The 14,461-nt window shown below is 36.6% G+C and overlaps 1 protein-coding gene across 1 annotated transcript in view; it reads left to right on the top strand.

Annotated features, from left to right (window-relative positions):
• Positions 1-13,553, top strand: part of POF1B (POF1B actin binding protein) — a 43,365-nt gene extending 29,812 nt beyond the window's left edge. The window contains exons 5-14 of the mRNA XM_054040405.1: positions 68-95; positions 1,227-1,301; positions 2,023-2,115; positions 3,114-3,227; positions 4,264-4,416; positions 4,621-4,731; positions 6,524-6,652; positions 7,256-7,332; positions 9,121-9,235; positions 11,881-13,553. Coding sequence (XP_053896380.1) covers positions 68-95; positions 1,227-1,301; positions 2,023-2,115; positions 3,114-3,227; positions 4,264-4,416; positions 4,621-4,731; positions 6,524-6,652; positions 7,256-7,332; positions 9,121-9,229 — 889 coding nt within the window. The 3' untranslated portion in view covers positions 9,230-9,235; positions 11,881-13,553. The remainder of the gene's footprint in view (positions 1-67; positions 96-1,226; positions 1,302-2,022; positions 2,116-3,113; positions 3,228-4,263; positions 4,417-4,620; positions 4,732-6,523; positions 6,653-7,255; positions 7,333-9,120; positions 9,236-11,880) is intronic.
• The last annotated feature ends 908 nt before the right edge of the window (positions 13,554-14,461 follow it).

The following is a 14,461-nucleotide window of genomic DNA, read 5'->3' as shown; positions in this document are numbered from 1 at the left end:
TTTCATTCCTTTCAAATCAGCAAGAGACCTGCTGTTAATCTGTCATTTTTGTGTGTGTTTTTTACAGGACACAGGACAATGAATCTACACGCCAAGTAAGTACTCGGAGCAATACAGTCCAAATGGTCACTATTTGTTGGTAATAACAATGGGGCAGATTCTCAGTTTTGAACTCAATGAAATTATGCCAGTTTACCCCAGCTGAGGATCTAGCCCACTCTGTAATGTAAGGAGGACAATCTTTGATAGTTGTGCACTCCTAGTAAACAGTAGGATTCCTAAATATATCAATAGCAATATGGTTTTAAATATGATGTTTTTAAATGTGTACATTTAAATAATTTGTACCATTATTTAGTAGCTTGTGAGGGGCAAACATTAAAACTTTTTTTCCTGCGTATTTGCCTGTAAAACTGACAAGATAGGTAAAAACCTGGATAAGATGTGTGTCACTTAAAAAGCTTCCCACTGTAACTACTTAATCATATATCACTTTCATCCTCCCACAAATGCAGCAGCTGTTTTTCACAACACTGCACAGTTTTTCTCCACAGGAAGTGAAGTGTAATAGTGTCTCCAAAAGAACTTAAAGGGAATTTAGATTGACAAATGCAGACAGACAGATTAGTGAGTTACAATCTTTAATTGCTGTGATTCTGTTGGAATTTGGCCAAGTGGATCACGGGCAAAAATTGTAGTTCAGTACTAACTTGGTGGAAAGAGTGCCACTTACTAAATCATGTATAGCATGTCCTGCAGCATGTAGGTCATTCTAGTCTCCATCGACTTACTGACCAAGTCTGTCCATACTTAGCATGTAGGATTTGATTTGATCAGATCACATCACACGCTAGTGTAGCTGCAACTCAGTGTAACTTTTATTTCTCCAGAATAGGAAAATAATGAAGTGTTTATTATTTCTAAAATAATACACATTTTAAAATGACACACTTTTTGCTTATTCATCAGCAAAAAATAAATATGCTTCAAACTAATGTGTCTCCATCTAAATTAGCTTTATATACAATATAAGATATAAATTTTGGAAGTTTTCTGGATATAACTTGATCTGTGTGCATGCCATTTCTCAGAGTTTTCTGTCTTTCTCGTGTTTTCTAAGCAGTAGAGTAATTTAATAAAGAGATCACATTGTGATATACAGGAAGAATTCTTATTTAAGATGTCGAAGCCAACAAATTGGTTTGTTTTTCTATCTTCATTATTAGGTAGAAGATATTGAAGGTTTGATTCCCAAAGGACTGTCGGAGTTGACAAAGCAGCAAATTCGCTATCTCCTGCAGGTATGCAAATGGAAAATATTACTTGCAAATCTACAAAAAACATAGTTAATTTGAGGCAGTTAGTGTTTGCCTTACACCTGGAAGCACAGATGTCTTACACATTTTTATTCTATCTAATGTAACTATGAATATTATTCCTATAAACATCTAATCCTTTTTTGAATCCTCCTATGGGTTTGGCCTTGATGTCTTGTGGCAGTCATTTCCACAGACTAATTATCTTTTTTACACTATTCACATTTCCTCTTATCCGTTTTAAATCTCTTGCCTTTCAGTTTCATTGGAAGTCTCCTTGCCTTATGAGGACGGATTAAATAGGAGCATCTGGATTACCTTGTCTGCACCTTTCCTTATTTGGTCATACTTTATATTAAGAAGTGATTAATAGATATTTTATTAAATTGTTAATAATTTTGTGTAACTGACAGATAGTGTTGTTTTTAGTGAATGAAAAAGTCTCATCCTTGTAGACATGGATTCAGATTTCAAAGTACAAGTGATATTAGCAGCTCTTACAATTCTGTTTCTATAATTCGTTAGCTGCAGAGTAATGTAAGTTTGCAATTATCTAACACGTGTCTCTAAACAGATTTGCAATAAATCCTATACTGTTAAACTAAAGACAATCAGTTTTACTATTCTTGTTGTTTTGTTATTTTCAGTTATTGTCAAAGATTATATCCCACAAAGAAGCTGAAACCAATCCTTTTCTTTTTTCTAGATGAGAGTGACATCCGATAAATCACTGCGACTTGTACTTTCCACTTTTGGCAGTTTGCGTGAGGAGCTTTGCCATCTACAAGATGACTTAGGGGTAGGTCATTGCAAAATTTAGATTCCATTACCTAATCTCTTCGGTTGGTTGATTTGAAGGCCAAAAGGGACCATTATGATCATCTAGTCTGACCTCCTGCATAACACAGATCTGAGTTTGTTACATTACATTGTTTGAAGTATTTGCAAGGATCAGCTTTAGTACATAAAGAAAAATTTAGACTAGACTAGTATCTTGTCCCAGCAGCAAACTCCACTGCAGTTACCACTGTTGCATGATGACTTTCCCTTAATAATTAGCTGTATAGGTAATTGCCTGTTTTGATGAAGGATACTCTGATACCAGGATGATGTGGAAGACAGAACAGCAAAATAATAAACCTATATATACTGTGGAGGATTTATATCTACCCTTACTTGATGGTGCTTAACTTGATCACATGTAAAATTATAAAGAACAGAAATACAAAAAACAGAACCCAAAATATGCTGTTGAACAGAACGAGACAGGAGCCAGAGCTTTCCCAGGGGCTGGCCAAAGACCAAGGAATGAACTTCGAAAGGAACAAAGGACCATCGCAAACCTCACCACCTTCCACTCTAAGTGAAAGGTGCATTTCTTTGATCTTGCCTTCTCTAACATATATTAAAAAAATCCAAAACACTCCACCACACACACTTCTTCCTCTGGGGGAAGGATGAGAGAACAAACGTGACATATGTTAGTCATGTTGTTTAATGCACTACTATCATGAGATGAGAATCTATATAGAAAATAATGTAACCATGGACACTTTGGGCTAAGTGTGCAGTATTGTAACAGAGCAAACAAATCAAGAATAGTATTTAAAATGTATCCAACAAAACAGATTTAGAATTAAGTACTTATTTGGGGGTTTTGTTTCATTTAGTTTCACTTTATGATGAGCTGATGAATTAAAATAATTTATCTATTTATTTTAAAAATAAGGGGATCGTTTTCTTATTTATACTGACAGATTATAGAATCTATTCATAACAAGTACTTTTGTCTCATAGAAATTGGAAACTGACAAGATGTTACTAGAGAAAGATCTGGCTTTTAAAGAATCTCAGGTGAAGGAGTATGAAACACTGTTGGCATCTGTGAGAGAGAATAATCGCCAACAGCAGGTACATTCGTATATTTATTTTGAACGAAGTTACTATCCCCCAAGAATTCACACTTAGAATAAACACTGAGCTCTATGAACAACTTTCACAAATCTATTCTTGGTATAACAGCTTCCAATAAAAAGGAGATAAGTTAGAGATCAGCATTCTCTGTAACATGTGAATGTGTTGTTCTGAACAACTTTATACAGTACTGTTACTGGAGATGTTCAGGCATCTAACACACAGGGTTCTGGCTAAGAAAATAAAGGGTCCAATTCTCATTTATACTAAAGCCCCATATGCTGCTCTGCCCATGATATGAAGCCTTGATATGGATCCAAATAATTTTTTCTACTTTAAGTTTTAAAAATATATTTGTGTGTGTTTTAAAAAATGTGTATCTGTCAGTTGCATGTGAATGAGATCTGGAAATGTGTTCTGTGTAGGATATGGTAATTGCCAAATATCATCATTCATAGCCATTCTAGCAGAAGCAACACGTTGAGTAGGCTAGTAATTTGTTTACAATCTTTTTAGTAATGCTTCATGTACAACTGAAGTTGTTGTCTGCCTGTGAAAGCCAATTAAGAATTTAGCCCACTATATCAAATAAACATTGGGTAGTCTTTTGGGGGTAGGGAATTTTGTCCAAAACTAGTGATTTTGACGAACTTCCTCGCTTGAAAAATCCAGTGCTAAGGTTCATAGCTTCTTCTAGAGTGAAGTTGGGCATTCTAGGAGGTAGGCCAAACTCTTTCCACACATGCTTACACCAACTCTGGATACAGTTTATACACTAAAGGCCTGGTGCAGGGAGGTGCTGACTAACTTTAATTCCCATTGATTTAACAAAAGTTAAATATGTGCAGCATCTCCCCACAGCCGGCTCTCCAGCTGATATGAATCAGCTATGAATAAAGTTATGTAGGACAAGAAGTTAAAAAATGGCTCCCCATAAGTAACTGTATACCCAAAACTGAGCTTTCCTCACAGACAATCCTTGAGACTACCTCACTGACCATATCTAAGAATTTTTTGTGTGCTGCTTTCATAGCAAGGACTCAGAGACAGTGCTTCAAAATGTCGTTCATTGGAGGAACAGATCATCTCTCTCCGGTATGCTGAGGGAGAGAAGGACTGTCGGATAAAAGAACTGGAATACTGCAAGCGTGCCTTGGAACAAGAGATCCAGAACCTGAGAATGCAGGTAATGGGTTTTTTATTTTCCTGTCAATATTTTTTCACTCAAATCCAGCTGCATTAGATTTAGAATTCTTTAGAAGGTGGACATGTAAAGATAATTTTAATACAGAGCAAACTTGTTTTCTCATCTGATGATACATACTTTATATCTTTATAACTGTATTAAACTGTATAATAATTAAGAGTGCTATAATTTTGTTTTGCATAGACCTGTTCTAATCCAGTGATACAAACCACCACAGATGAGCTCTCTAGTCGTTACGTGGAGATGATTAACAACCTGAGAGAGGATAAAGATAGAGAGATCCGCAATCTTAGGGTATGTTGGTTATCTTGTAACATATACATTCATAATCATATATGGATTTCTGAGCAAAGTATGGATATAGGAAAGTGGCAGGTTCCATTTTCAAAATTACAAAATGGAAAAAGCTTATACCAACCAACTATACATACTTCAGGTATTTTGTGGTTTGAAATTAGAGATAGTGGTATCCGTTTTGGACCCATTGAAATCCTGGCCTTATTGTTCACGTTGTGTTTGGTTTATAACTAAAAGTTCACTCTCCAGAAGCAGATTTTACAGACTCTTTTCTGACTCCAAACTGGGTTGGCAGTTTTACTACACATTAGAGACTTGTGAGTTGAGCATAAACAAAAGGTTCACGTATCTTGGGGGGATGCAAAAACTAACCAGAAAGGCAGCTTTCATAAAATAAGACAGATCCTGATTTAAATTGTACCTATAAAACCTCTGTCACACCAAGGGTACTGTATTTATATTTGGCCTGCCTAGAGATCATTCTAACTTGTGCTGTAATTGATAACCAAAAGAATTTACCAGAGTATGCTGAGTTTCATAACCCTACTGATACCAAACAAAATAAAAGCACCAATGAACTACTAAAGTAATAGTGTTAACTCGGAACCACTCCATTGCACCAAAAAGGAGCTAAAATCATTTAATTGAAGTTGACCTGTTCTTGAGTCTCCCTGAACATTTTTTTAATATTCATCTGGTTATTTTAGTGTAGTTTCTTGCTGTGTGAGAATCCACACAAACATAAGGGGATGACATCTACAGCGCTGACAAATGTACCAAGTGGACAAACTGGAAATACAAATCTTTTTTCCCTTTTATTTCTGTTAGAGTACTCCAAGGTAGTGTACCAATAGCAGATATAAAACTTTATTTAAAACTTTTAAACAAAATTTGGATTTTTAAGTGCATTATCCTTTTATTGATGAAAATCCTTCATTTTCAGAGTCATGTCCAGGACTAGTCACACAGACAGAGGACCATACTTTCTGTATTCATATGTTCAGGGTCATGATAGTTATTTAGGCTTCTAGACACTACCATAATACAAATCTTAAATAATTATAAAGTAACAGAAAACAAACAGCAGCAAAACATGGGAGAAGTAGTGCATTAAATAAAATAAATCCAAAAACTGGATAAAATTAGCTTAATTCTAGTTTAAAGGTGACCAGCAAAGGAGGAAAAAGTTGGACTTTTTGCCATTTTAGTTCATTATATATTAAAAAGACCTGAAAAGCTTTGTGTGCGTTTTTGTTGTTTGTTTGTTTGTTTTTTTACCTTTTCCTTTTTTAAAAAAACATAATATCAGTAATTCAAGTTTAGTGTTCCACAGTTTTGACAGATGACGCTGTTGGGGATCTAACTTTTAACTAAGCCATCTTTTCTCCTGTACAGGTGTGTGAGAGAAAAAGGTGTTAACTAAAAACAAACCAAACAGTTTTAAACATATGAATAAAATCGGCGTCTCCTGTCAATCAAGTTTAATTATCCGCATTCTACCGGTTCTCCAGTTGCCTGTAGCACCTTTCAGAAAAAACAACATAGAAAAACTTGAACTTCCTCCTTTTCTTTTCTCCCCCCCGCCCTCCCCATCAAAATAAATAAATTAAAATTCAGATCTTTCTGAAACATAAAGCAGCAAAAAAAAAAAAAAAAAAAGGGGGGGGGGGGAAGGGGACACAACTCCATTGTTTGTTCATTGTGGGTCAGCTTTATTTAAGATATGTAGAATTCAGAGCTATTCTTTTCCTTAGATTCCTTAGCATGTGTATAACTATTTATTTTAAAGTCCCAGCTAAACCAGTTCCAGCAAGATATTTCAAGAAGAGATGGAAGTAACAGTGACTTCCAGATGAGGCTGCATGAACTTACTTCAATGTTAGAAGAGAAGGAGACTTTTATTAAACAGCAGCAAGAGGTAAGAGTGTTCATTTATGCTGCAGTTTTATAAGGTCTATTATAACTCTTACCCTGTTGCGGACCATAAGAACATTCAAATTTTAACTGTGTAAATCATTAGAATTTAAGGTGGAAGAGAGAGAGCGGGTTGGGTAGAGAAGATCTGCCAAGATAAGAGATCAGTGGTGCTGTTTCCTTTAATTGCTCTGCTACATGTAAACTAAACTTTGGTTTGCAGGACATTTCTTCCATCTATAACTATAAAATTCCTCTGTAAGAATCTTTAATACTTATCAACAGCTGCCTCTTCCTTTCCTCCATGCTAAGTGGATGCCAGTGGACTCTATGAGCATGCTTCATAGAGAGGGGAATTCTGCCACCTGTTCAACCTTTGTGTCTCCTGAAACAGGAGTAAGTTTTTGCCCAACCCCTAGTAATAACGTTGACTGTTAGGTAGAGCCTGTAGGTCTTTCTGTGACCCAGTCTAATGGAATAAAGTTTTATTCCAATATGTTTAACTTTAAGGTTAAAAGGTGTTTAACCTTAAGTATTTTCTTGTGACTTTAGAGTTAACATTTAGTGAAGAGTTTAGAATTACCATTTTTATTTTTGTTTTCCCTAGGAACTCTTTAGGTTGAAGCAAGAAAGATTATCATGCAATCAATCCACAGGTGTAACAAAGTCTATCATCACAAAAAAGTAATGTAGCAATACAATTTTTTTTTAAAATGTTTTTTAATTTTCATTTCATTTAAATTTCATTTAATTTTCAGTAATTATACTGGTTTTCACAGAAGCAGTTGCCTGCAAATGTCAGGTTACAAGATTCTCTTAAAATGTTTATTTAATAACAGTGCTTAGAAAAAACTCCACATCCTCTCCAGACATTTTTCTGCTTTATATAGTCCCACTGACCATTTTAATGAAGTGTTTGGAGGATGTGAAGATAAATGAGTGTGTTCCTTCCTCTGAATCTCACTTGATAAACTAAACCTTAGAAGGTTGTATATGTCTGAGAAATGCCAGTGTTCTATCCTATTGCACTTCTTATTCAAAACGTGTATTTATGGCCAGAAAATAGCAGAATAAATATGGCAACCTCCATCCTTATGTGAATGCTGATTTAGATTTGCTTGCTTTAGGGATAAAAAATATGTACTACTATTTTGCTCTTCAGAGGTTGACATAAGGCATTGGTGGGAGCAAGGCTGAAGTGTAAACACTGACATAAGCTGCAAGGGCCCCATTTCACCTCCACGAGAGGTGTAGGACTTATGCTGGTGTAGTTAGGATGTTGGCTGTCTTGTCAATTTTCACGGCTCTGTGAAATTCACCAGAAAGCTGGCTCCCCAACCTGGCTGCTCCCGGGGAGCACAGCAACTGACAGGAGTCCGGGTGCGGATCTCCCTGCCAGAGACAAATAGCCCCAGGAGGCTGCCCTCCCCCCTGCTCCTGGCAGGGAGTTGCATGGAGCTGAAATCCCTGCCTCTTAGCCTCAGGCACTGCCCCTCTTCAGTCAGTGGAAGCATTCCTGATGAGGCTGCACACCACTGACAGAAGGAGGGTAATGTGGTCATCAGCCACTGCGGTAATTACTGTGGTGGCTGTAAGTGCTGTAACATAGGACATGTCTACACTACAATCTTAAGTCGACCTGAGTGAACTGGGCTCTCTTCTGAATTGTGTAACAAACTTTAAAGGCCTCACTGCTTTGTGTTTTTTTTTTTATTATTAATCTTAAAGTATACCTTGTTTGTGTATGGGGTGTGAAGTCTGGAGACCGATCTGTATTAATTTATGAATACTGTATGGATATATTGGGTTATGGGAATGTTTACTCTAAGCATGCATTGGTTTAGTTAATAGCATGCTCTAAGGAAACAAGCAGGAAGGTAACAGAGTGGATTCAGATAAAACACCTCCTGGCAAACTGATCTGAAAGTTAAGCAACAATATGAGAGCTATGATGATGCATCATGCAGGATCCAGCCAAAGCTGCAGCTGTTTTGCCAAGGCTAGGAACACACATGTCAAAAGAACAGTAAACAGTTAAAAAGTCTGTACTGTTGCCGTTTATTTATTTGGCCTCTGGTACTGTATGCCTGTGTCTTTGAGCATCCCTTAATACTAATTAATGGGTGTTGGACAGAATCATGGCATATAGTTGTAATTAGTAATGAGTGTTTGGCTTTAAAAAAAAAAAAGGTAATGTGTGTGGAAACACTTCTAAAGTGGATGCTTTTGAGGAGAAAGAAAATTCTGGTTGGTAACCAGTTAACTAAAGCCTTTTAAAAACTATGTTTTAAATATTTACTTAACTCTTTTTAAACAAATCTGGGTGCGATAACTAATCTAGAAATGAGTATTGTGGGGGAAAGGTAGAATTTGGTCCTCCAAGGCAAGATAGTGCTTTGGATATAGGTGTTTAGAAAGCTTAACAGAGACTTACAGTATTCCACTTACAGTTTTGCACAACTTTTTATACAGGTACATGAACCAATATCCAATCCTTGGTCTCCTGTCTGATGACTACATGGTTTCATCACCAGTTAGACAAACAGAGACTATTGTAATTGAGAAGACTGAAGCAATGTAGAAACATGTAAGCTATCCATGTTAGTTATATACCATTTCTTGTTGTCAATCTGTAGGTTCAGTACTCTAAAGAAGCCAAAAATGGGCCTGTAAAAAGCATTATTTCAACAAAACCTATTTTGGAGGCTTCTTTTCTATTTCAGTAAATAAAGTAGCAAAATGAGCAATGAGTCAGTAAGAACAGCCTAGAGAATGTTTCATAATAGACAAGTACAGTGACATTTCTAAAAATGGTCTATGCATATTAGTGAAGAATAATAAATAGAAACAGCCTTTACTTTAACCTCACATCTTTCAACCCTACTTTTAGTTTTTGAAAGGGTTACAGTTTTTGATATTACAGCATAAGAAGTACTGAAAATGCGCCCTATTTTCTGTTATCTCTAATAGGATGTACCACACCCTCAATAAACTAGTAGGGTGGGTGAATAAGAGGCTCTTGTACAAAACTCAAAGCCCAGAGACTCTGGTGGCTTCAAACCATCTTTATGCCCTCTGAAGTCTGGGCTGCTCCTTTGGCACTGGAGTCTGGTATAACTGAGACAGTTACAAGCAGCTTCAGGGTTGCCCCACAGCATTGCCTGGAATTTCTGCTTGCTGTAAACTAAAGCCCCCACTCCTCCCACTACATATAATCTCCAGGGCTTCTGAGGGGATCCTCTGCAGCCAGCCTTACACAGTGCCTGAGGAGTCCTCCACCAGTTGGAATCAGCATTGGTTGTAGGGCCCTTTTACAATAGGTGGAGCAGTGCATAGGGCTTGCTTTTGGATACAAGTAGTTTGCAGACAAAGATTCCTGGGGAGCAGTACTTTAACCCTGAATATAAATAATAAATATACACCCAGCACCATAAACTTAGCTGGCACTTCACACAGATAAACCAATTCCTTTCACTGAAGAAACAAACACATGACAGGTAGGAAAGATTAGTGGGTTTTAAAGAGAGAGTGGAGAGCATGATAGGGGAGAACTGGGAGGCTGTTCTTGCTGTAGGGGACACCATAGGAGTAAACTCAGTTCTGAGTACAAGGAGGTGTAAGAGAGGATTGAGAGGGGAAAGGTGGTGGTAGAGGTGTAGAATTTTTTTTTTTTTTTTAAATCGATAAGGGCAGGAAGCTGGAATTTGAAATGAAAGATAAGAGTCCGATGTTTGAGGTGGGCAGGGTGAAAGTGTTTCTAACCCTTCTCACCAAAACACTCCTGCAGAGAGACCACACAGGTAGAGATTGATCATCTCTCACTTTGCATAAGGTAATGTATAGTCAGGTGTTTAAACAAGAGGGAATTTTAGTAACTGAATATGGAAGCAGCAGCAAAAACAGAAAGACCAGAGGAGTTGCCAGTGAAGATGAAAGCAGGAAGTGGGATTAGAGGGAAAAATTAACAAATTAATTTTGTAGAGACGGAGTTTAAGATGGTGGCTGGACATAAAAGCAAATTTGAATGAGGGAAGAAAATGGGGAGTAGTTCTAAAAAGGGAAAGTAATAATGGAAGACTAGGTTTTTCATACTTATTCAGTCATCATCAAGCCTAAAGGAAATCCAGATGTAACAGGGCATGTTCAAGCCTGGGGACGCAAAGATGTACATTTAAAGAAGTCACAAGGGGGAGTTGGAGCCTGTTTGAAAGTTAAACATGTTTGTTTATTTCACTACAGGAGAGAAAGAGCGAGTACTATAAGCTGAGAGAAATTGAGTTTTTATCTCCTGCAAACACCAGAACAGCTCCCTAAATGAAAAATCCCTCCCACACTTTAATGGGAGCAGGATTTCACCCCTTAAGTCAACGGCATCAGGTTTTCACCCAAGATCTTTATACAGTAGAATCTCAGAGTTACGAACTGACCAGTCAACCACATGCCTCCTTTGGAACCGGAAGTATGCAATCAAGCAGCAGCAGAGACCAATAAATACAGTACTGTTAAATGTAAACTACTTTAAAAAAAAAATTTTTTTTAAAGGGAAAGGAGCATTTTTCTTCTGCGTGGTTAAGTTTTAAAGCTGTATTAAGCCAATGTTCAATTGTAAACTTTTGAGAGAATATCCATAACATTTTGTTCAGAGTTACGAACAACCTCCCTTCCCAAGGTGTTCATAACGCTGAGGTTCTACTGTAGCAGGTTTCAGTTGAAAAGAAATTACTTTACTTAAGTTACAAACCTACGACAATGTAGGTTTATACTAGTAGTGTTTTATTTTCAACTTCACCTGTAACATTACTAATGCTACTGTAACAACAGATGAGGCAGTGTATTTTAGTTACCACAAAAAATTATCAGCGTTTAAGCAAGTTTTTGTCACTGAAATGTGGTGGTGGGTATAGGTAAAATTTTCAAAAGCACCTATGTGCTCATTACTGCAGTTTTTAAAAATAAATAGCAGTTGAGTAGCATGCTACCATGAGTACCAGAATATTTAAACCTGGGTGCTTAAAGTTAGGCATTGAATGGGAACTAAGGCTATTCACTTTGGTATCTGAGTCCCCTGGAAAGTCAGATACCTATTTATATAAAAACACCATGTTCCTTGCATAGACTTATTTGTAAACACTTGTACATGTACAGCAAAATTTTTACATATGTGAAATCTAATGTGATGTTTGTTTTGTGACAGGAATAACTTCCACTCAATTAACTGCTTATTTCTTTTAGGAATGAGCAGCTGGGACCGCCACTGGATCTGTTCAAAGGCGCTCATACCAAATGACTGTATCATTGCTTTACCTGCTGCTGTTTTTCATCATTAAAAGGTTCAGTTTAATATTTAGAACCAGGCCTTTCCCTGAACCCCTGTCTAATGTGTATGTGTTAAAGACACACAGTGGGAAATAATGGATTGTGAAAAGCAATGGCTGGCCTTACTCAAAGCAAGCAATTAACTTCTATCTGATGAAAAACATGCATTTTTCATAGTCTGCCCATTTTAACCACTGTGTCGTAACACACACAATACTAGCATTACTTGCAGTTAAATCCCAGACACTACATTCTCTATGGAGATGAAAAGCAACATACCATTTATGATGTTCAGTCATTCCAGACCACGTTGAGTAAAGGGGTATTTTCCATTCCTTTGTCTTACTTGCTGCATTACTAAGGAGAGGACCAAAAACCCCACCTATATTTAGTTTGCATGTTGGCTTTTTCTCTGCATGCATGGTGAAGAATAATTGTCATAACAGTTGTGAACGGTAGAGACAAAATTACATCGATTACAAATGACGGTAAAGTTTGACATGTATCTCTGTGGTAAGCACGTCATCATTTCTTGCAAGGGCGGCACTCATGATTTTGATACACTTAAGTGTTTACAAGATTTTCTAGCAGTAGAAACTGGTACCACTATTTTAAAGTGTTACTTTATTACTTCACGGATCTTAGATTGGTTCCAATCCTGCACTTATCTCTTATCTGTCCATACTGAGATCAAATGCTAAGTGCAGCCAAGAGGTGTATCTAGAACTAATGGAAATGTAATCAATACATAAAAAAAGCACACACAAAAATTGTGATCTCAAAATGGCATGAGAAATTCTAGAAGTAAAAGTTACCTCTCTGAAAATTTCTCTACATAAACTAACCAAAATGCTTTAACTTGGGAGCAACTCCATCCAAGATAAACTCCCTCCATCCAGCTCCTCAGTGCTGGGCCATAAGTGATGAGTACCAATTTTGCAGATATATTTTATGAAAAACAACATCTCTAATTTGGCAAAATAATCTTGTAAACTTTTAAATTTAAGGTAACTAAGTTTTAAAAAGTGCATTAAAGATCATATGAATAAGTTTTTGACTGAACCTTTATAAACTGAAAAACAGCTGTGACTATTTGTACCAGGCATAGTTTAAGATTCTTGAAATTTACTTGTAAATCAAAATTTCAAGAATGTGGTGTATACATTTTTTTTTAATATTGGGAAAAGTAGAATGAAAATAGTGCTTGGGCTATATTCTGTTGTTAATGGAGCAAAATTCCCACTTGATTCAGGACTACAGAATGTGTCCCAATGATTTTGGTGTAAGAGATAAAATAGAAAAAGAAGTAATTTGAAGCAAGGGGGTAAGGTTTGAAAATATATATGTATAAAAAAAGAAGATACTGGGAGAAGAGGAATTAAGGGATCTACAATACTTAAATAGGTGCTAGCTTTTAAATGCTTTTGTAAAGGTTTTCCTTTTCTATTTTTCTGTGGATTGATTTAGTTATAGGCACTTGGAGTCCATTTTATATCCATACAGATGGTCAATATATATGTTGGTGAGAGTACTTGTGACCTATGGGTGATAATAGCTGGGAAATAAACATTCTTTGTCTATTAATAAAATATTGTGTGCAAGTTTAATTTCCTGTTAACAAAACCTTACAGCCATGCGCCCATCTGCTTTAGAAAACATCTAATACCTATTGTTTAATTCTTTAGATACATTAATTGCTCTAATCGGCTAGGCTACTTCATGCTACATTTTTATTTAACACTGTTACTAGACCCCAAATCCTCCATGCAGAATCTAAGGGGAGGAGGCAGAGTATGGTGAAGGACACTCAGGGGAGAGAGCCAGGCATAAAGCTATGCTTACTTTATAATCTGCTGCTGGTTTATGGCCCTTTGCACCACCAGCGTAAGCACAAAGAAATTATCAATATTTTTAATTTTGAGAATATCAAACAGTTACTGTCCCCTCTCCACCCCAAAGTCACAAAATACAACTAAAGACTGTCAGGTGGGGCAAAAATTTCTCAAAAACATTGAAGGCAACTTCAAAACTTGACCATTCAGTAGGGACTAATCCATTCATCCTTACTCAGGCAAACTGCCCATTGACATTACCTATGGTATCGCAACTACAGACTCACTGAAGCTTTAATTTGCTAGAACTCAAATATTTCCTTCATTCTAAAGCAACTTTCCTATTTAGAGCTTGTTTCTGCCCTTCTGAACCCAATGGGCATTCTGTCACTGATCTTAACGGGGAGGAGGATCAGACACTGGTGTCAAACTCTGACATCTAATGCATATGTTAGCCATAAGCAATTATGGGGCCAAGCAGGGAGAGTAGAAATAGGGTCTAAGTTAATTAAAGAATGTCTGACAAAACAGCTTTCTGCAAATTATTAAACACTGACATTTACACCATTTAAAAAAAATTCTCATTTAGTTATTATGCAAATATGACATTCACAGGGCTTCTTCTCTGCCAAAGTAAAGGAATTTCCAGAGTAAGTAGTGATGCT

The sequence above is a fragment of the Malaclemys terrapin genome, chromosome 9 (assembly GCF_027887155.1).
Source record: "Malaclemys terrapin pileata isolate rMalTer1 chromosome 9, rMalTer1.hap1, whole genome shotgun sequence".
Classification (NCBI taxonomy): Eukaryota; Metazoa; Chordata; order Testudines; family Emydidae; genus Malaclemys; species Malaclemys terrapin.
Note: the sequence above shows the minus strand (reverse complement) of the source record. Positions and strands in the feature narration are given on the sequence as shown.